The 23,504-nt window shown below is 39.5% G+C and overlaps 1 protein-coding gene across 13 annotated transcripts in view; it reads left to right on the top strand.

The window, feature by feature from the left end:
* Positions 1-23,504, top strand: part of RPS6KC1 (ribosomal protein S6 kinase C1) — a 230,954-nt gene that overhangs the window by 23,225 nt on the left and 184,225 nt on the right. For 9 of the 13 annotated variants that reach the window (XM_021063835.1, XM_021063836.1, XM_021063842.1 and 6 more), the window contains 2 exons: positions 11,296-11,331; positions 20,457-20,577. In XM_021063835.1, the coding sequence (XP_020919494.1) occupies positions 11,296-11,331; positions 20,457-20,577 (157 nt within the window). Of the gene's footprint in view, positions 1-7,269; positions 7,847-11,295; positions 11,332-13,560; positions 13,678-20,456; positions 20,578-23,504 lie in introns of those variants that run through there. The other 4 variants (XM_021063843.1, XM_021063833.1, XM_021063837.1 and 1 more) reach the window with 4 other exon arrangements.

Genomic DNA, 23,504 nt, shown 5'->3' with positions numbered 1-23,504 from the left:
CGTTGCTGTGAGCTGTGGTGTAGGTCGGCAGCTACAGCTCCAATTCGACTTTGACTCCTAGCCTGGGAACTTCCATATGCCTCCCTAAAAAGACAAAAAAAAAAAAAAAAAAGAAAGAACCATTAGCAGTGTTTTTGGTTGTTTCGACAGATTAAGTTTACAGAATTTTCATGATGTAATAAAGATTTCTCAACAACATTAAGTGAATGGCAATTCTTACCCGTGTTCTTTCCGTGAAAAAAAGGTATACTTTTATTTTTAAAAGATAATGTTGCCTTACAATTATATTTCAAGGCATAGTTTATATACAGTAAAATTCAGCAATTTTAAGTGTGTACATTGATGAGTTTTGACAAACGTCTGTAGTTGTATAACCACCACCACAGTCGTCACTGCAGGAGTTCCCTCATGCTTCTTTGCACTCCGTCCCCTCTCCCCACCCACTTCCCGAGGCAGCCACTGGTCTGTTTTCTGTTATCATAGATTAGGTTGTATTTTCTAGAATTTTATATAAATAGAATCAAATAAGGTGCTTTTTTTGGGGGGGTTGTCTGTCTGCTTTAACTCAGCATGATTATTTGAGATTCAGCTATGTCGTGTATTTTTATTCTGTTTCTATTGCTGACCAGTATTCTCTTGTATGGTTATACCACAGTTAATCTGGCCGCTTGTTGATGGACATTTGGATCGTTTCCAGTTTTTGGCTACTATTAATATAGGTATTATGAACATTAATAAGTCTCTGAGAGTTTCTGTTGTGGTTCAGCAGAAATGAATCCAACTAGGAACCATGAGGTTTTTGGGTTTGATCCCTGCCTTCGCTCAGTGGGTTAAGGATCTGGTGTTGCCATGAGCTGTGGTGTGGGTCTCATCCCAAGTTGCTGTGGCTATAGCATAGGCCAGCAGCTACGGCTAGAATTAGACCCCTAGCCTGGGAACCTCCATATGCCGCAAGTGCAGCCCTAAAAAGACAAAAAGACAAAACAAACAACAAAAAAAAAACACCAAGTCTCTGGATAAATGTGGGCTTTTGTTTCTCTTGATAGCACACAGCTTTGTTTACTGTAGCTTTATACTAACTTGAAATCAGATGGTCCAAGTCCTCTTTCTTTCTCGAAATTGTTTTGGCTATTCTAGACTGTTTGCATTTTCATAAAAAGTTTAGAATCACCTTGTCAGGTTCTACAAACTCGCCTAACCAGATTTTGATTTGATTTTACATTGAGAATGTAGATCAATTTCAGAACTGATATCTTCAAACAATACTGAATCTTCTGATCTGTGAACACACATTCTCCGTTTATTTAGCTCCTTAATTTGAGCACATTTCTAGTTTTCAGTCTGTTGGTCTTATATATACTTTGAGTAATTTGGACTTTCAAACTGTGATAACATATAAGTCCTTATTTTACGTAGCTAACATTTGTTGAGTATTAATAGCAAACACTTCTATGTGCTTACTATGAGTCAAGCACTGTTCTAAGCACTTTATGTAAGTTAGCACATTTGGAGTTCCCGTCGTGGCTCGGTGGTTAACAAATCTGACTAGGAACCATGAGGTTTCAGGTTCAATCCCTGGCCTCGATCAGTGGGTTAAGGATCTGGCGTTGCCGTGAGCTGCGGTGTAGGTTGCAGCTGAGGCTTGGATCCTGCGTCCTCGCTGTGGCTCTGGTGTAGGCTGGCGGCCACAGCTCCAATTAGACCCCTAGCCTGGGAACCTCCATATGCCGAGGGTGCGGCCCTAGAAAAGACGGAAGGAAAAAAAAAAAAAAAACAAAAGCAAAAAACCCACGTTTTTCACAGCAGCCCAATGAGTAGGTAAAGTTATTATTCACACATTATCAGTGAGGGATTTGAAGCACGGAGAGGTTAAACAACTAGCAAATGGTGCAGTCTAGATTTGCACCCTGGTAGACTGGGCCAGGCAGTGCTTTTAATCCCAGCGCGGTGCTGCCGAACACCTAAGCACATTTTATTAGCTGCCCTGGGTGTACTGTAGTTTGGCGGAGGTGATAGATACAAGGATAGCACGGTGATTGTGACCATGTGAACAAGGGAGCCGGGAATGAATACAAGTACTCAGCTTGGCTCGAATCAGAAAACTGACATTTCCAAAGCTTCAAATTCAAGGACCGTTTGTATTGTTTGGAGGGAACCTGTTTTCAACTCCTGACCACATTCTTGTACGGCCCATTTGTTTTTGGGAAGATAATTATTGGTAGTTTTCTAAGTATGCTATATACTGTGTTCTTCCATACTTCTCTGTTAGATGCTCTTTTCTCTGTCCGGAATGCTCTTCCCTTTTGTCTTGGCAATCCCTGCTCATCTCAAGCATCACGGGAAGACTTTCTTAAGTGTAGAACTCTGTGGGGTTTGTATATTCCTCCATTGAAGCCTTTATCATAGTGTACTTGTTTGCCTCCTCTTCTGAAGGCAAATCCGCCCTTTTTTTCCCCTCCCCTTTTTGCTGTGCCCATGGCATGCTGAAGTTTCTGGGCCACGGAGTGAACTTGAGCCACAGTAGCAACCTGAGCCTCAGCCGTGACAACACTGAGTCCTTAACCGCTGGCCACCAGGGAACTCCCAAACTCTGTCTTTTAAACTTTGTATTCTTGGTGCCCAGCATAGAGTCTGGACTATAATAGAGACTCGAAAGAAGGCTGGAAAAAGGCAATATTTTCCTTTGTAAGTGTTACTTTTTAAATTAACATACAGTAAAACTGATTGTTTTTGTTATATAATTCTATGAGTTTTTACATGTGACTAGTTCATATATCCACTATCATGATCAGGAAACAGAACTGTTCCATCACCCTCAAAAACTTCCTCTGCTGCTCCTGTTTTACACCCTTCTCCCCATGCCCGAGTCCCTGGCAACCGCTGATCGAGTCTTTACTACTATACTTTTGTCTTTCGGAGAATGTAATAAAGAGAATCATAGAGTATTTAACCTATTAAGACCATCTTTTGCCCCTTTTTTTCAGTGAGTTGTTTTTTTCTTACTGTTGAGTTTTGAGAGTTCTTTATTTGTTCTACGTTGTAAGGTTTTTTTTGGTCAAATGTGTGGTTTGCAAATATTTTCTTCCACTGTGCAACTTATCTCGTAACAATGTCACAAAGCAAAAAATTTTAATTTTGGTTAAGTCCACTTTATCATCTTTTTTATAATGGGATTTTAGTGTCATGTCTAAAATCTTTTTATTGATACCAAGTTTTAAAAAATGTAAACTATTCCTGTTTTCATCTTGTTTATTGACAGCTTATATACTTAGAAGTTAAGATTTTAATATTAAGGATTTTTACGTTAACTTTTAAGTATTTTTATTTTCCTTGAACTTTGATTAGAAAATAGTTTACCTCAGAGGAGTATAATAATTGATAAAATTTGAAGTGAGAAAAGCAACTTTAGCAAATATTTATTGTGTATACATAGGTAACTTGCTGTTGTTCTTCATTCTCCTTTAGATTTTGGGATTTTAATAATTTAGAAATTATTAATTTCCTACTTTCAACATATTACTGTCATAAGAACTTATTCAAAAGTTGAAAAATTTCCCACTGACGTATCTATCTTATTGGGCATTCTTTCACTCCAGAGTACTAAAAACACGTTGTAAATGGTTTGTGCAGGTGCTGTCTCTTGGGTCATGACTACCTGGCTGGCAGGTGATTAACCAGCTTCAATGTTCTTGCCAACCAGTGACACCTGCAGCTCTGCAGGGAAAAGAGGGAGAGAGGAGCAGAGATGCAGGTGACGGGGTAGGAGGGAGGTTGTGTTTGGTAAGAGGATGCTTGCTTGTGTGAGCGGGGCGCTTTGAGGTATCTGCTCTTCTTGCCAGAGCTTGTGTGTGTATATGAAATGCACTTTAAAGATGTCAGTATATTTCTATGAAAGTTGGATTTTATGAAAGTCAAATGTCTGAAAGTCAGGGTTGCATGCGTTATGTTGATGAATGTTCCATTTGGTTTACGTAATCACCATGATGGGAAATGTTCAGTATAGTGTAGCCTTACGTTTTTGTATATATTATTCTTTTCTGTTCTTCATTTGGAGAGTTCTATTTTTGAGAAATGAAAAGAGTGGGCATGTGTCTTTTTTAATGTGTGTTCGATTGTTTGTATCTTGACACTTAGGTTTTTTTAATATGTTATTTTTGTAAATGTCTTATCCTCTTAGCTCTGCTGTTAGCCTAAACTAGCAACTGAATACTGATAGTGAAGTGACCACCAGAAGGCTTGATTATAATAAATTGCTCATAAAAATAGCTTTAAAAATTTTGTATTTAAGTGATTTCTGCTTCTGAAGAGACTCATTTTGTGATCATTTTTGATTGGAAGTATGGTAGATTTGAATACATTTTGTAATTTTGTTTTCCAGTAGCTCTCTCACTCTCCCTCTCTTCTTTTTGGCCACACTCAAGGCTTGTGGACGTTCCTTGACCAGGCATTGGACCTGGACCACAGCAGTGCAGGTACCGAGTCCTAACCACTAGACCCCCAGGGAATTTCCCAGTAGCTATCTTTTAATCTTAGGAAGGAGATAATTCTAAGAGATTGATTTCAAATCATTATTACGACGGTAATTATATAAAAGAGTACTTTTGACTTGACCTTTAAGGAAACTTGGTAAAATTTATTAAGCAATCAATAAAATAAGCTAGCACTGATTTAGAGGACCGAATGACAGTATGATTTGTTGATGATTATGAGCAGTAGCTATAGGCCAAAACGCAATGTTTGTTGGCTTTTTTTTTTTTTTTTAAAAGATAGGCAAGAGGTTCTCATTTTGAGGTTGCTTTTCTTCGTTTACCAGTGAACTGGCAAAAAGCAGTTTATAACTAGAGCCAGAGCCAGTATTCAGACTCTCTTCTTAGTTCCTTCTATTCTGCCAAAGTGCTTCTTCAACATTAATTTTTTTGGTTTACTTAAATTTCTCTGTGAAAGACAAAATTTACCTAACCAGCATTAGGACTATTACTCTAATACTCGGAATTTTAATCTCTAGGAGGGCTGATTTAATTATATCCCGGAAAGGGCACTTTGCTTGGAATCTTGGAGTGGTGAGGTCCTATCCTGCCCATTGCTGATTAATCTAACTAGTATTAGTATGTTAAGGATGCCTTGGGCCTTAGTTATCTCATCCTACCTGGCAGAATTGTTGTGTTGATTGAATGAAATAAAGTGTGTGATTTCTTAGCACGGTAAGAGATAGTTAACTTTCACTTTGAGCCTTTATTTTCCTAAATTCAGAATTTTGCTGTTGGCATTAGCAGAGGCAGATGGACTACAAACCTTGCAGTAGCTTTTCCCAACTGTGTTCCAAAATTTAGTAGGTGCTGCAGTAACTAAGTAAAATAGAAATAAATAAACAACATGATAAAAATAAAAAGTTGAGTGAGTGGATAAATCACTTTTGGAAGTATTGTATATTTTCTTTTTGGAGCTTTACTGGACAGCAATGTATTAAAGGTCTTGATAATTCTGCTGTAAAAAAACATTTTTTTTTTGACTGAATTGATCGTTAAGCCCTTCCTTGGAGAGCATTGATTTTAAAGAATATCTGTATTCTGTGCAGCAAGGTTTGTGAAGCACTGCTTTTGGATAATAATTTTCAAGATACTTAGTGATAGAATTCTCTATAGCAAGAGGCTTTTCAAGATATGTATAGTCTTTACTGAGCCAGTGGTAGCCAGTGCTTGTGGTGGAGATTTATGAACTTTAATTGAAAGAAATCATCTCTTTAGATCCTGACTTTTGTAGAACTTATTGGCAGAATTTTATGAAAAAATATTGAAATTTACCAGAAAGAAATTACTGAGCGCTAGCAATCTTTATCATGGTGAATTTACAGTATTTTTGTTTTGGAATTTATATTATTTATTGAGATAATTGCTAATATAGTATTAAAAGTTATAGAAATCTGGGTCTTGGGACTCAATTTTGTTCATTTTCAATATGATTATGTTTTCCTTTCGGATTTCTGATTAGTGTATTTTTTTTTTTTTTTGTCAGTTTTGCAGTCCTGCTGAAGAGAATTAACGTAGTTAGATACTAAAGGACAGTTGGGCTCAACTCATGCTATCCTAACTCATTTGTGTTTTTGTCTTTCATTTCAGAGGACACATTGGTAACTCATTTAAATGAGATTACTCATGTGGGAATACTGAATCCTTATAGTGGGGTGCCAGGTAGTTGAACTTGGTAATGTATTTGGCAGGTGATTATATTTTTGTAATGTGATGTAGGAATCAGACCCACTGTTTTCTCCATTGTTCTTCAGTACCTAGCAGCAGAGTAGGCACTAATATTCATTGGGTAAGAGAAAGAATAAATAAAACCTAATGACGAAGGGTTTTGTGGAAGGACGTAAACTTATTGCTGAAAATACTGCAGTTAAAATGAGAGATGCGGTAGGAATACAGTGGAAAGAGCGCTGAACTAGGAATCAGAAAATCTGAATTCTAATTCCAGATCTAAAGGTGAATAGCTATGTGACCTTTAAACAAGTTTCTGGATCTTGGTTCCTTGTTGGGTAAAAGGGGAATTCAGAATAGCCACTCCTGCCTAATTCATAGATTGTTAAGGAAATAAAGTGAAGCATTGATATAAAATGCTTCACAGATGTGCATGTACAGAGACAAGGTTTTCTCCCCCATGCCTAGCATAGTGCCTGAACAGTAGCACAGATACAGAATCTCTCCTAATGTCTAAAAAGAGGCCAAGAAGCAGAGTTAGGACTGCTGCTTCTTCTTGGAGTGCTTTCAAGGGTTGGGGCTAGAAGGAGGAAGAGGAAAAAGAGAAGCAAAAGAACCAAAAGAGGAGTTCCTGCTGTGGCTCACTAGGTTAAGAATCTGATCGCAGGAGTTCACCTTGTGGCTCAGTGCTAACAAACCGGCCTAGTGTCCATGAGGATGCAGGTTTGATCTCTGGCCCCGCTCAGTGGGTTAAGGATCCTTAGGGTTAAGATCTTAGGCTTTGTCTTGAGCTGCTGTGTAGGTTGCAGACGTGTCTTGGATCCCGGGTTGCTGTGACTGTGGTGTAGGCTGGCCACTGCAGCTCTCATTGGAGCCTAGGAACTTCCATATGCTGTGGGTTCAGTCCTGAAAAAAAAAAAAAAAAAGAAAAAAAAAAAGAATCCTACCGAAGTGGGCAGAGGTGTGGGTTCAATCCCCAGACTGATGCAGTGGGTTAAAAGGATCCATCCAGTATTGCCATAGCTGTGCCTCAGATTCACTCCCTAGCCTGGAACTTCCATTGCTGTGGGTATGGCCGTTAAAAAAAAAAAAAGAACCAAAGAGGAAAGAAGAGAATCAGACAGGTATCCCCTCAGCTTTCTGATTTTCACTAAGCATTGTTTATGCTCTTGGGGAAAGGAATAGTTAATGCTTAGCAAATAGCTTTTGGCTTAATCTTCTGAACTCTGCCTAAGTAGAACTTCCCCCCTTCATATGAGAAGTATGTGAGGGTGCGGAGAAGTTCCTCTTGTGAGCTGAAAATTAAGGACCTTCACTTAGGTAGTCTGAGCACTTAAACTTGGGTTTTCTGTCAGAACCGTGAGTAACTTACCATGAGAACATTCACAGTCTTAGGTCAGCCAACTGTTGTTGTCCGGGATGCCGGCGTGGTCTGGACGGTAAGCGTCTAGCGGGCAGTCAGTGTCCGGGGAAGGATATGGGATGAAGCGCTGCTCAGTCTGTGGCCTGGTCCCCTGTGTCCTGCACACCACTCGCCTGTATGTGCTGGGAAGCGTACAGGCAGGGACTTCTCTCTTGCTCACCGTTGGAGGCCCAGCACACAGCGGAAGTAAGTGAAGCCCTAAGAGTGTGGATGAGGAAATCCTAAGCAGGTTGGTTATTTCTGATGAAAATGGATCTTGTTAGGAGATGGCTAATGGCTTTTTGTTATTCGGTACACACGTATTTCATTTCCAGGAGTGGTTTACCTGGGGAAAATCTAAAATGTGATACTTCTGATACCTATACCAAACCAGGAAATAATTTCTTTTTTCTTTTTTTTTTTTTTTTTTTTGGTCTTTTGCCATTTCTTGGGCCTCTCCCGTGGCACATGGAGGTCCACAGGCTGGGGGTCAAATTGGAGCTGTAGCCGCCGTCCTACACCACAGCCACAGCAACACCAGATCCGAGCCGCGTCTGCGACCTACACCACAGCTCACGGCAACGCTGGATCCTTAACCCACTGATTGAGGCCAGGGATTGAACCCGCAACCTCATGGTTCCTAGTCGGATTCGTTAACCACTGAGCCACGATGGGAACTCCAGGAAATAATTTCTTTTGTCACAAAAGATCACTTGCATGTACAAAAGATTGTTTAAAATAGTAAGGTAACTTAGTATGTTCATAAAATGGTTGAGTTGTACATTTAGGAAATCAGTAATTTTTTCAGAAAAAGATACCTTGTAGAATATAAGGAACACTTGACTAAATCTTATTGCCAGTGATCATATGTTAATTATTTTTGGTGGGTAGATGTTAGTGGATTGATTACCCCTTTCTTCTCATTAGCACATTTTACAAAAATATAAGAAAAACTGATGAGATAAAATTAAATCATTTAATTATGTGAAACACTGTACTTCTGGAAAGGTTTGTGTGTTTGGGGGGAGGGCTGGAATTTGAAAGTAATAGCTAAAATCCAGTACTTGAATAATATATGGTTGTTAGTTACCCGTTCTAGTTCCTTATTCTAAATCTGAGTTGTCTAATATGGTAGCCATTAGCCATACGTGGCTACTTTTTATTTAAATTTAAATTAATTTCAATGAAGTAAAATGAAAAATTAAATGAACCAGTTGCAGTAACCATATTTGAAGTGCTCAGTAGCCGCACAGGTGCATGTGGCCAGCGGCTACTGTGTTAAACAGTACAGATAGGGAACATTTCTTTCTGTCGTCAGAGAAAGTTCTTTTGGGCAGCACTGTTCTAAATTAATGAAAATTGCTGGAAGATTTCACCAAATTTTATATCCCAAAAATCAGAGAATAGAGTGGCAAGAAATTGGAAACCTGTCCTGTCAGAATTCTTCAGTAGGACCTTTCAAAACAGTTAAATTGTCTGGTAAAGAGAGAGGGAGATAACTTTTTGTTGTGGAGTTCTGGCTGTATGTTCTTATTTGATGTCTGCTATAGCCAGGCCAGGCAGGTAGCGTTATCCCCATTTTACAGAGGCGATCAAACCTGTAAGCAAAAGAACTGTAATTTTTTTTTTTTTTTTTTTTTTTTTTGTCTTTTTGCTATTTCTTTGGGCCGCTCCCGCGGCATATGGAGGTTCCCAGGCTAGGGGTTGAATCGGAGCTGCAGCCACCGGCCTACGCCAGAGCCACAGCAACGCGGGATCCGAGCCGCATCTGCAACCTACACCACAGCTCACGGCAACGCTGGATCGTTAACCCACTGAGCAAGGGCAGGGACCGAACCCGCAACCTCATGGTTCCTAGTCGGATTCGTTAACCACTGCGCCACGACGGGAACTCCAAGAACTGTAATTTGAACCAGGGTTTGTCTGACTTTAAATATGATATTTTCAGTTTTTGTTTTGGACCTCAGGAGTAGTGTTGCGTTGATCATAATCTTCAGTCATGATATTGTCACCAGTCACCAAAGAATTTTCTTCTCATCCACAGGCAACCATTTTAATGTGTTTGATGTATCTTTTTGTTTGTGTCTGCAAAATACATATTGTAGCATCAAGTTCATGACTTTTACATCTGCATAGAGGGTATTATGTATCTGAGGTGAGATTTTCCCACTCTGCAAAGCTGTTTGAGGATTGAAGCACCCAGTCTTCTTCTTTTAGAAAGTTTTTGAGGGATTCTTGTAAGTGGTGTTAACTTTGTAATTAGAGAAGTCTGAAAGAATCGATCCCCTCCCACCACCACCGCGTTTGTTCTGGGAATATGGATAGGATTGTTTGTCCCTGAATGATGTATATAGTTTCTTTTTTATTACTCAATGAATGTATTACATTTGTAGTTATACAGTGATCATCACAATCCAATTTTGTAGGATTTCCATCCCACAACCCCAGCACGTCCCCCCACCCCCCGAACTGTCTCCTTTGGAAACTATGTTTTTCAAAGTCTGTGAGTCAGTATCTGTTCTGCAAAGAAGTTCATGATGTACTTTTTTCAGATTCCACATGTCAGTGAAAGCATTTGATGTTGGTGTCTCATTGTCTGTCTGAGTTCACTTAGCATGATAATTTCTAGGTCCACCCATATTGCTAAAAATGGCGGTATTTCGTTCCTTTTAATGGCTGAGTAATATTCCATTGTGTATGTGTACCCCATCTTCTTGATCACTCCTCTGTCGATGGGCATTTAGGTTGTGTCCATGTCTTGGCTATTGAAAATAGTGCTGCAGTGAACATTGGAGCACATGTGTCTTTTCGAGTCATGGTTTTCTCTGGGTAGATGCCCAGGAGTGGGATTGCTGGATCAAATGGTAGTTCTGTTTTTACTTTTCTGAGGAATCTCTGTACTATTTTCCACAGTGGTTGTGCCAATTTACAATCCCACCAACAGTGTGAATGATGTATATAGTTTTTAAAATATGTTACTTTTGTTTTCTTTTTTACCATTAGGTCAGTGATTACTTCTCACATACGTTGATGTGGCAAGCACTGTTGCTGCTTTTTTGTTCTGTTTTTACTTGAAGTTTTTATTGAAGTAACTGTAGACTAATATATGGTTATAAGAAATAATTACAGAGAAATCCCATGTGTGCTTTGCCCAGGTGCAGCTGCTTTTCATGCTTCTGATTTATATGTAGGCTGGCAGGGGGATAGACAAGCCTGGTAGAATTATGTCAAGTACGAGTGAAGGCTTGAGGCGTGCTCTTATGAATGTAGTAATGCGTGAACTTCAGCACATGGACTTCAGTTGCCTTTTTGCTTAGGTTTTAATTTTTATTTATTTCTTATTTATTTATTTTGTCTTTTTCTAGGGCCCCACACATGTGGCATATGGAGATTCCCAGGCTAGGGGTCTAATCAGAGCTGTAGCCACCGGCCTACACCACAGCCACAGCAACATGGGATCTGAGCCACATCTGCCACCTATACCACAGCTCACGGCAACGCCTGGGTCCTTAACCCACTGAGGGAGGCCAGGGATTGAACCCACAACCTCATGGTTCCTGGTTGGGTTGGTTAACCTCTGAGCCACTTTCTTTTAAAGAAATTGACTTTTTTATACAAATACTGTTGAAAGTAATCATGCAAATGTAAAATACTAAGTTTTGATAATGATTAGACATAACTGTGTATGTTTTCTTTTAGGTTGTTTCACGAAGAAATCCAGAGGATGTCCAGGAGGTAACATATTTATCCATATGAAAATTTTATTTTATGTGTTTGACAAAAATTAAATGTTTAATTGAGGAAACAATTATTTGTACGTCAGTCTTTGTGTTTGTATGTTTGGAGATTATCCTCAGTTCACCAAATAGTAGCTGAAGTGTCTTATTTCAGACCTATTAAGCACATATTAAGTTTTAGTAGGTGTTAAAGGATATAAATAAGAATTTCAGGAATTATAGTGCCATGTAATAATGTGATATTTTTCTGATAACTACCACTCATAAGATTTCTGTATTAGTTAAGGACCCCTATTTACCTATTTCAAGATTGTAATGCCTGTTTGGAAAAAAAAAACGAAAAGTATTTAGTAACTAGTATTAATTTTAAAGATCATAATAATAAATTATGGGTTCCTATTTACTTCTGTTTATTTTTAAATTTTATTTTATTTTTTTTTTGTCTTTTGTTCTTTTAGGACCACACCCACAGCATATGGAAGTTCCCAGGCTAGGAGTCTAATAGGAGCTGTAGCCGCCTGCCTACACCACAGCCACAGCCACGCCAGATCCGAGCCACATCTGCCACATACACCGCAGCTCACGGCAACGCCAGATCCTTAACCTCCTGAGTGAGGCCAAGGATTAAACCTGCAACCTCATGTGAACCTGCAACCTCATGGTTCCTAGTTGGATTCGTTTCCACTGTGCCACGACGGGAACTCTGATTTATTCTTTTTTTTTTTTTATCTTTTGTCTTTTTAGGGCTATACCTGTGGCATATAGAGATTCCCAGGCTAGGGGTCTAATCAGAGATGTTGCTGCTGGCCTATGCCAGAGCCACAGCAACTCGGGATCCGAGCCGCGTCTGCGACCTACACCACAGCTCATGGCATCACCGGATCCTTAACCTCCTGAGCGAGGCCAGGAATTGAACCTGCAACCTCATGGTTCCTAGTCAGATTCATTTCAGTTGCGCCACGATGGGAACTCCTACTTCTATTTATATATTGAGTTGACATATTGAATATTGGAAAATCACTTTGGGTGTAGATGTTTCTTTCTTTCTTTCTTTTTTTTTTTGGCTACATCTGTGGCAAGTGAAAGTTCCTGGGCCAGAGATCACACCCATGCCACAGCAGCAACCCAAGATGTTGCAGTGACAGTGCTGGATCCTTAACCCGTTGAGCCACAAGAGAACTCCTAGATGTTTCTTTTAAAAATCTTGTAGTTAGTTATTTTGCATACTATTTCCTCCTTTCTAAAATGATACCAGCTTGTTATATTGTTTCTTAAAACTGTGGAATTTTGTATTTGTAATAGCTTTATTCTTGTTATATACTGTTAGGAATCCTAACCGAGGAGCTTGTTTCTTTTAACATTTTAAAATGTACTTTCATTTTGGTCCTTGCTTATTTATACTCAGAAGGATATATATATATCCTTATATTTATAGTTTTCTTCTTCTTACTAAAGTGTTTAAAACAGATGTTTTAAATTGGCAGCTTTTTTTTTTTTTAATTGCATTTTAATGTCTTCGGCTGGGCATATATTTTCTATTTAGCTACAGGCCCCACTGCTTACTGCTGTCCCTGGCTAGATTTGTGAATTTAAGTTGATTGTTTGGTACCAGTTGTTTTGAATGTGTGACATGTTTAGATAATATTTTAACTTTGATATATTAGCACTTTTTGCTGTATTTCATCTGATACTTGTTTTTGCCCCATTGTTAAAAAGAGTTCATGGGAACTCTAGTGGTGCAGCACTGGGATCAGGGCTGTGGCACAGGTTCAGCCCCTGGCCTGGGAACTTTTACATGCTGCCAAAAAAAAAAAAAAAAAAAAAAAATTCAGTGAAAGACATATTTTAGAAAGATTTCATATCGCTTTCCTTAGGAGTTTTAAGATATCTCACTTCCCCTCCAATAGTCAGGAAGAGAATATTGTAATATTGTTATTTTGTAAGAAAAGGCTGTATCTATAACTATATGTATATATATCCTTATAAAATGGCAGTGAAAATAATTTGTACCTTTGATTAATTACTCTTTCTACTTAGGTGTCATTTGATTAGTATGGACTATTACTTAGAATTCTGTTAATTATGTTGAATTAATAGTCAATACCAGGCTATTTTCTGCTTTTGAAAATTTACAACTCTGTTAGAATTGGAAGTGGGGTGTGTTTCCTTTGAATACATTGTCTGATTGCTGTGCTGTAGTTTGTAGCTTGATGTTCCCCTTTTCCAGGGAGAATCCTGAACCAACCTATCCATGAACATACTCTCTGCCATTTCCTTAATCCTTTTTTGGGGAAAATTCTTTTATAATAACAACTGTTGGTGAACCATTCATCAGAAAACCCTTGTAAGTGTCCTTTAGTTAGATGATTGCATGGTCCTTTGTTAGAAATGGTATAAAATTTTAAAAGGAGTGTCTTGTTTAGCTGGCTTCTTGAAGTATAGAATAACCTTGAAATGATAACATTTTTTAGTCTTCCATGTATTTCATTTAAACATTGGAATTCTTATTTAGAAGAGGAATTCACTACCTCGAATGTTTCCTTTCTTTTCACTTTCTCTGTTAACTGATTCATTTAGTTATTGCTTTAGAATTTAGTCATCCTTCACAAGGGCTATTGAGGATCAGAAGATGTACTGTTTGCCTAAGCAAATAAAGGTCTAATAATATGCTGTCCTTATAAACCTCGAGAAATTTAGCTGTTTTGTTGTCTCTTTCACACACACACTCACCCCCACACACACACCCTCCTTGGCACGTGCCACCAGATAGCTATTATGTTTTCTTCCCAAGGATGCCAAAATACTCACATGGAGTAAATAATTTAAAATTATCCATGATAGCAATGAGATCCTGCTGTGTAGCACTGGGAGCTATGTCTAGTCACTTATGATGGAGCATGATAATGTGTGAAAATAGAATGTGTACATGCATGTGTAACTGGGTCACCATGCTGTACAGTAGAAAAAAATAATGTATTGGGGAAATTAAGAAAAAAATTATCCATGATAAAGCATTCCCTGGTGGCCTAGTGGTTAAGGATCCAGCATTGTCACTGCTGTGGCATGGGTTTGATCTCTGGCCCAGGACCTTCTGCATGCTGTGGGCATAGCCAAATAAATTATCCAGGATAGTTTTTTTTTTCCTTTTTATCTTTATTTTCTTTTTGTTTTTTGAGGGCCGCACCCAGGGCATATGGAGGTTCCCAGGCTAGGGGTCTAATCGGAGCTACAGCTGCCAGCCTACAACAGAGCCATAGCAACCTGGGATCTGAGCGGCATCTGTGACCTACACCACAGCTCACGGCAACACCGGATCCTGAACCCACTGAGCGAGGCCAGGGATCAAACCTGCAACGTCATGGTTCCTAGTCAGATTCATTAACCACTGAGCCACAAAGGGAATGCCTAAATTTTTATTTCTTAAGAGAAGCAGGGGTAAGTCTGAGGGGAGAGAGCAGCAGTTACTGTGGCCTATAGATTCTCTGGAGCATGGACATCTGTAGAAGGTAGAGAAAGAGATGGAGAGGTTGTGCCCTCCTCCTCGCTCACTGAAAAAACAGAAAAACAAAAAAAGCAATAACCTATAGTGCTGGTTCTCTATAGGTAGTAAATTTCACTGGGGAAATTTGGGAAAGGAGAACCAAAGTAGAACTTTCTTTATATCAGAAATCTCTAACTTTGGTTGTTGTTGCTTTATAGAGTTGCACCTGCAGCATATGGAGGTTCCCAGGCTAGGAGTTGAATTGGAGCTGCAGCTGCTGGCTTACACCACAGCCACAGCAATGCAGGATCTGAGCCGCATCTGTGACCTACACCACAGCTCATGGCAACACTGGATCCTTAATCCCCTGAGTGAGACTAGGGATGGAATCTACATCCTTATAGATACTAGTTGGGTTCTTGACCCACTGAGCCACAGTGGGAACTCCAGAGATCTCTTAACTTTTAAGTCACTTCATAAATAAAATATTTTTAGAAAAACCATTTGAGCACATTCAGAAATGTGTCAAGGGAAAGAAAAGACTCTTCGGAAGAGGGAAGAAAATCTGTAAGCAGGTAGTACAGTTATGATGTTGGCTCTGAGAAAAGATTATCCAGCAAATTTAAATACTAAATGAGAATAAAAAGGACAAAGTTAATAGAATTGAGTGGTTTTGTAAAAGATCTAGTTTTTTTTTTCTGATAGGAAAGAATAGATTATTAGAGAAATTTTTTTTTTGTATGTATCTTTAAGGACTTTATGTAGTCCCGTTACAGACATCAATACTTGCTGATGTCATGGAAGTGTGCTTTTGTTCACTTTTCCGTTTTGAAGATTTCTAGAAAAGTCTAAGCTTAAAAGGGGCAAGAGGAAAAGGAAGCGGTGGATAGTGATGTATTTGGGATGCTTTGGTTTCCTTTGCTTTTTGAGGGTGTATATTTTCTCATGGGTGTTGCACTTCTGTAGACCTCGTATTGAGGATAAGGAATATGTGCATAAGCTAGAGCATGGTGAAGAAACACAGATTCTCACCTGCGGGTTCTAATTTTTGCCCTGACACTATCTACTGTTTGTATGCTGTGTTGTTATTGTGATTAAATTGTTAACATTTGCTCTTAAGTTGCTCTGCCTTTATTTAAAAATGGCTCTAACTGGAATGTACATTTAATTTGCAGATTTAATTATTTCTTTGAGCTACAGTCTTTTGAATAGCTCTCATGTCTAGTTTATAATGGCTTTAAGGATTGCATTTACTTGATGTAAGATTACTGTCCCATCACCCATTTCCCCCTTAAGCCCTTGGCAATATGGTACCACCATCATTTGATCTATTTTAAAAATGTACACATAACACTGTTTTCCCCCATGACAGAATTAAGTTAATGTATCAAAATTAGAAACTATAGAAGTGGAGTCCCCACCGTGGCGTGATGGATTAGCAGCATCTCTGGAGGATGCAGGTTTGATCCCTGGCCCAGCAAGGTGGGTTACGGATCTTGTGTTGCTGCAGCTGTGGTGTAGGTCACAGCTGTGGGTTGGATCCGATCCCTGCTCCAGGAACTCCGTATGCCACAGAGCAGCCAAAAAAGGGGGGAAAAAAATAGTTGAAGCAAAAAACCAAAAAACTGAGTTCCCATTGTGACTTAGTGGTAACAAACCTGACTAGTATCCATGAGGACACAGGTTCAATCTCTGGCCTTGCTCAGTGGGTTAAGGATCCAGCTTTTGCTGCAAGCTGCGGTGTAGGTTACAGATGCAGCTCAGATCTCGTGTTTCCGTGGCTGTGGTTAGGCCAGAAGCTACAGCTTGATTTGACCCCTAGCCTGGGAACTTTGATGTGCTGTAGGCGCAGCCCTAAAAAAAAAGACCAAAAAAAAACAAAACAAAACAAAACAAAAAAACCCAAAAAGCAAAAACAAGACAAGATATTTTAAAAAATTGGAAACTACAGAGAAGCAAAATATGAAAATTAAAATCACTTAATCACTTGTCACTATTCTGAGACCTTTTACTTTCAAGTGTTAGTTTGTTCATCTTTTTTTTTTTAATTGAAACTGTTGATTTTCTCCTATTTGTCTTGTTCACTTCCATTTAAAATACAATCTTTTTTTTTTTTTTTTTTTTTTTTTTTTTTTTTTTTTTGCTTTTTAGGGCCACACTTGTGGCATATGGAAGTTCCCAGGCTAGGGGTCAAATTGGAGCTGCAGCTGCCAGCCTACACCAAGCCACAGCTACATGGGATCCGAGCCGCATCCATAACCTACACACCATAGCTCATGGCAGTACCAGATCCTTAACCCACTGAGTAAGGCCAGGGATTGAACCCAAATCCCTGTGGATACTAGTCAGGTTCTTCTGGTTCTTAACCCGCTGAGCTACAAGGGGCATTACAAAATCCCTTCTACCCGAGTATCCTGTCTCATGGCACAACCACGCCTCTTATCTTAAACACTTACTTTGCATATAGTTTCCTCCTCCTTACTTGTGGCTGATACCCATCATGCACTTGTTTGATTCCTCATCTTGTGACCCTTGCTGAGAAATCTTCTCTGAGTGATCTCCGAGGGATTACCACCTCTCTCTTCCTGACTCCCCAGTTAATACAGCTTCTTCGTTCTTGCTGTTGAACTCCAAACCTGTCTATTCTATTGGACATCTCCAATTAAATGCCTCACGTACACCTAAATAAAATATGTCTAAAATTGAATTTTATTCTTATCAAAACAGCTTCTCCTTTGCTCTTCACCATAGGAAATAGCACCACCATTTATTCACTTGCAAATTCCAAAATTTTTGTAGTTATGTTTAGCTTCTTACTCTCTTTTTAAATATTTTGTTCCCAACTGCTTTGCTCTCTCCTCATTTTTGTTGGTCTAGTCACTACTTCCCCTCACTATGCTTACCTAAGTCAATACTTTGTGTGGATACTCCTTCCATAATACCCTTGAACTGCCTTTGACAGCGTTTATCGCATGGTCTTGTGGTGTAGTTATTGTGTAGGCTTATTCTTCCTAACTTGACAGAAAATTCGTTATTTATTTCTTCTGTTTCTTTTCTTTTTTTTTGGCCCCTCCATGGCATATGGGGTCCCTAGGCCAGGGATCAGATCCAAGCCTCAGTTGTGACCTACGCTGCAGCTGTGACAACACCTAATCATTTTACCTACTGTGCTGGGATGGGGATCCAACCTGCGTCCTGGTGCTGTAGAGATGCTACTGATCCTGTTTCGCCACAGCAGGAACTTGAGTTCCTTTTTTTAAAAAATTATTTTATTTTATTGAGACAGGGAACTCTTTAAGGGAAGGGCTGTGTTTTCTTATTTCTTCATTCTTTGTGCCCGCATAGTGCCTAGTACAAAATAGGGTCATGAAAATATTTGCTTTGATGGCTTTTTTTTTTTTTGCTTTTTGCTTTTTGCTTTTTAGGGTCATACCTGCAGCATTTAGATGTTCCCTAGCTAGGGGTCGAATTGGAGCTGTAGCCACCTGCCTACACCATGGCCATAGCAGCGTGGGATCTGAGCTCCATCTGTGACCTGCATCACAGCTCGTGGCAATGCCGGATCCCTGACCACCCACTGAGTGAGGCCAGGGATGGAACCTGCGTCCTCATTAGTCAGATTCATTTCCGCTGAGCCACGACGGGAACTTCCCTCAGCTACTTTTTCATATTTTATTTTTTTAAGCTGAGTGTTGAGATAAATGAATAAATGAAAGAGTGAATGAATCTTAACTGCAAATGTCATTGAAGTCCACCTGTATAGAGATACAACAATAATATCTGGAGAGAGTATTTAACTTAAAAAACCTATGGCATTAATTTCTCCACCCAATCCCAGAATATTGAAGTATGATTGAGAAATAAAAACTGTATGTATTAGGATTTCCCTGGCAGCCTACTGGTTAAGGACTCAGCATCCTCATGGATACTAGTCGGGCCACAACGGGAACTTCATCAATGACTATTTCTGTTGTTGACTAAATGAATAAAAGGAAGAATCAGGAGGAAGCAGTTTATTTAAATTAATTCATATTATAGTCTGACAAGTCTCCCAGGATTAAAAGCAAGTCTCTTATATTAAAGCAAGACACTTATTAATCATGGTAGGATTCTTGTTAGTATGACAGAGCTTAGTGAAGAATTAAAAAAATTTTTTTATTAAATTAAATTAATTAATTAATTAATTTGTCTTTTTGCCGTTTCTTGGGCTGCTCTTGCGGCATATGGAGGTTCCCAGGCTAGGGGTCGAATTGGAGCTGTAGCAGCCAGTCTATGCCAGAGCCACAGCAACTCGAGATCCAAGCTGCGTCTGTGACCTACATCACAGCTCACAGCAACGCTGGATCCTTAACCCACTGAGCAAGGCCAGGGATTGAACCCACAACCTCAGTGTTCCTAGTCAGATTCGTTAACCACTGAGCCATGACGGGACCTCTGTGAAGAATTTCTTATGTGCAGAGAGTAATCACACTTGGGTACCTGTTTGGTCTAAGATTTGCTAATTAGCTTTACATTATTGAGTTTGTTAGAAGTGATATAATTAGGTGTTTCAGAAGCAAAGACACCAGTATACCTTGTAATAAAAATTAAAACTCAGTTTTACACTTTTTTTGTGGAGACTCAGGGGCTGAATTGGTAATATGAAGGCTGTGTGTCACATGCTTTTTCTTTTTTTTTTGTCTTTTGTCTTTTTAGGTCCAAACCTGCAGCATATGGAAGTTCCCAGACTAGGGGTCAAATCAGAGCTGTAGCTGCTCGTCTATGCTACAACTACAGCAACTCGGGATCCGGGCCGTGTCTGCAACCTACACCACAGCTCATGGCAATGCTGGATCCTTAACCCACTGAGCGAGTCAGGGATCAAACCAAAGTCCTCATGAATACTAGTCGGGTTCGTTAACTACAGAGCCACGATGGGAACTCCTTGAATATTTTTTTTTCGTATGAAGTTAACAGTACTTGTTTAAAATGATACTTAAAAACCAAAACAGGAGTTCCCTGATGGTGGAACAGGTTAGGCATCCGATGTTGTCACTGCTATGGCTTGGGTCGCTGCTGTGCTGTGGGTTTGATTGTTGGCCCTGGAACTTCTTTTTTTCTTTTTTTTTTTTTGGTCTTTTCTTTCTTTTTAGGGCTGCACCCTCGGCATATGGAAGTTCCCAGGCTAGGGGTTGAATTGGAGCTGTTGCTGCAGGCCTACGACACAGCCACAGCAACGCCAGATCTGAGCCACATCTGTGACCTACACCTCAGCTCACAGCAACGCCAGATCCTTAACCCACTGAGCGAGGCCAGGAATTGAACCCGCAACCTCATCATTCCTAGTCAGATTCGTTTCCGCTGTGCCGTGATAGGAACACCGGCCCTGGAATTTCTTCATGCTGTGGTCATGGCCAAAAAAAAAAAAAAAGAAAACAAAACCAAAAACAACCAAAACAGAACAGTTGGAGGAAAAATTGCTGCTTTATATTTTTAAAGCAAATATTACTACTTAATTTCAGACACTTAGCCATATTGGTTAGAACGTATTTGTTTGCCTGTGCATGATAATTTTGAGCACTTTAAGATCATTTGTTGTTCAGATACCCGAACCTAAGTGATTTCAGTGTGAGGTAACACATGTAATTTTCTTCTCTCTTTAGATAATTGTATGGAAGAGATACAGTGACTTTAAGAAACTACACAAAGAACTATGGCAAATTCATAAAAGCTTATTCCGACATTCAGAATTGTTTCCTCCATTTGCTAAAGGAATAGTGTTTGGTAAGTGATTATTTTGAAATTGTGACTTTTAAAAAGTGATGATTAGCTGATTATTTATATATACCGAACGCTGGAACACTATACCACGAAGTTAGAAGCCCCTTATTAAGATAATTCCTGTCATGAAGCAAGCACTTGAAGTTGTTTTTTCTTTTTCTTTTTTTTTTTTTGTATTTTTAGGGCCATGCTCATGGCGTATGGAGGTTCCCAGGCTAGGGGTCTAATCGGAGATGTAGCTGCTGGCCTATGCCAAGAGCCACAGCAACGCCAGATCCAAGCCATGTCTGCGACCTACACCACAGATCATGGCAATGCTGGATCCTTAACCCACTGAGCAAGGCCAGGGATTGAACCCGCAACCTCCTGGTTCCTAGTTGGATTCGTTTCTGCTGTGCCATGATGGGAACTCCATTGAAGTTGTTTTTTCATGTTCTTGCTGTGGTTTTGTTAACTTGAATGCATTTACTCCTGCCTTTCATGAAAAAACTGCATTAGAACAACTCCACCTCTAGCCAATCAAGCAAATAAAAAAATTCTGTAGGAAAATAAAATTACATTGAATTATTTTTATACAGTTGTCCCTTAGTATCTGTGGGGATTGGTTCTAGGGGTCCCCCACCCCATGGATACCAAAATCTACAGATGCTCAAGTCCCTTATATAAAGTGGCCTAGTATAGTTGGCCCTCTGTACCCACAGGTTCTGCATCTGTGAGTTCAACCAGCTGGGGACTGACACCTCATATAAGTGAAATCATACAGTATTTGTTCTTTTGTGACTGGCTTGTTTCACTTGGCATTATGTTCCCAAGATTCATCTATGTTGTATCATGGTCAGAATTTCCTTCCTTTGTATGTCTGAATATTTTCTATTATATGTATATACACCATTTTATTTATTTTTTCTTCCATCAATGAATACTTGGGTGCTTCTACATTTTGAATATTAGAAATAATACTGCTGTGAACATGGTTGTACAACATATCTGTTCAAATTCCTGCTTTTAATTCTTTACAGTATACACGCAGAAGTAGAATTACTGTGCCATCTGGCAATTTTATGAGGAGCCACCACACTGTTTTCCGAGGTGGCTGTGTTATGGTACACTCCTACTAGCCATGCATAAGGGTTTCAGTTTCTTGACCTCCGTGCCAGCACTTGTTCTTTTCTGTTATTTTGGGGTCTTGGTGTTCCTTTTTTGCCTTAACAGTTTTCAGATACTCAGTTTACTTTTTTTTTTTTAGGGCTGCAGCTGTGGTACATGGAAGTTCCCAGGCTAGGGATCGAATGGGGTCTGCAGCTACCGGCCACAGCCACAGCCACAGCCACACCAGATCTGAGCCTTATCTGTGACCTCCACCACAGCTCATGGCAATGCTGGATCCTTAACTCACTGAGCAAGGCTGGGGATCAAATCCACATCCTCATGGGTACCAGTTAGGTTCATTCCGCTGAGCCACAATGGGAACTCCTCAGTTTACTTTTTTATATTAAATTCTCTGTTAAAATAATTGACATGATTTTAATCCCCTGGCTGGACCTTGACCAATAGAGTACAGAATGTTATTTCTTGTCTTTTTTCTATAACTTTACCATAACTATTCTTTTTTTTTTTTTTTGTCTTTTTAGCTATTTCTTGGGCTGCTCCCACGGCATACGGAGGTTCCCAGGCTAGGGGTCGAATTGGAGCTGTAGCCACCGGCCTACGCCAGAGCCACAGCAACGTAAGATCTGAGCTGCGTCTGCAACCTACACCACAGCTCATGGCAACGCCGGACCGTTAACCCACTGAGCAAGGGCAGGGACCGAACCCGCAACCTCATGGTTCCTAGTAGAATTCGTTAACCACTGCACCATGGCGGGAACTCCCATAACTATTCTTATATATAGACAGGTTTATATTCATCCTGTTATTTTTAAAAAAATCAATTTCTGCATGTGGAGTTGTAGAGTCAAAGTACATGCACGTTATTTTTCAAATTAGTTTATTTTCAGATGATAAAAGTAGTATATGTAAATATCTCAGCTGATACAGAAAAATACTTAAAATGAAAATTCAACCTGAATACCATCTCCTAGATGGTAGAACACATTAGTATGATTTTCAGAGTCTGTGCATGCTTGTGTGTACATGAGTATGCTTATGCCTCTTTACCTTCCTATACATGTAAACTTCAAAAATGGAGTCTTGCTGTAGGTAGTTTTGTAACCTCTTTTTCATACAGTGGTATATTGTTATTGTCTTTTCATGTCAATAAAAAGAGTTTATGTTATTAATTTTAAAAGATGCATAGTGTTCCAATGTACCATGATTTATTAACCAGTCTTTTACTCATGTTATTTTTAGTTTTTTTTTGCTGCTATAAATAACACCATACTTAATATTTTTATTTGTATGTTGTAAATATATACAATTTTTTTTTTTGTCTTTTTGCTATTTCTTGGGCCGCTCCCGCGGCATATGGAGTTTCCCAGGCTAGGGGTCCAATCAGAGCTGTAGCCATCGGCCTACACCAGAGCCACAGCAACGCGGGATCCGAGCTGCGTCTGCAACCTACACCACAGCTCACGGCAACGCCAGATTGTCAACCCACTGAGCAAGGGCAGGGACCGAATCCGCAACCTCATGGTTCCTAGTCGGATTTGTTAACCACTGCGCCATGACGGGAACTCCCAATTTTTTTAATTGATAAATTCCTGGGAGCAGAATTGCTTGGTCAAAGGCTATGCATACTTTTATGACTTTTGAAGCATATTGCATTATTGTTTTCAAATAATTTTAACATCAGTATCCTTTATACATTGGAACAACTTTAAAAGTCAAAGTAGGAAGTTCCTGTCGTGGTTCACTGGTAATGAACCCAACTAGTATTAGTGAGGATGCGGGTTCTATCCCTGACCTTGCTCAGTGGTTTAAGGATTGGTGTT

This window comes from Sus scrofa, chromosome 9 (assembly GCF_000003025.6).
Source record: "Sus scrofa isolate TJ Tabasco breed Duroc chromosome 9, Sscrofa11.1, whole genome shotgun sequence".
In the NCBI taxonomy this organism is placed as follows: domain Eukaryota; kingdom Metazoa; phylum Chordata; class Mammalia; order Artiodactyla; family Suidae; genus Sus; species Sus scrofa.
The sequence above is the reverse complement of the archived record's forward strand: the minus strand, read 5'-3'. Positions and strand labels throughout refer to the sequence as shown.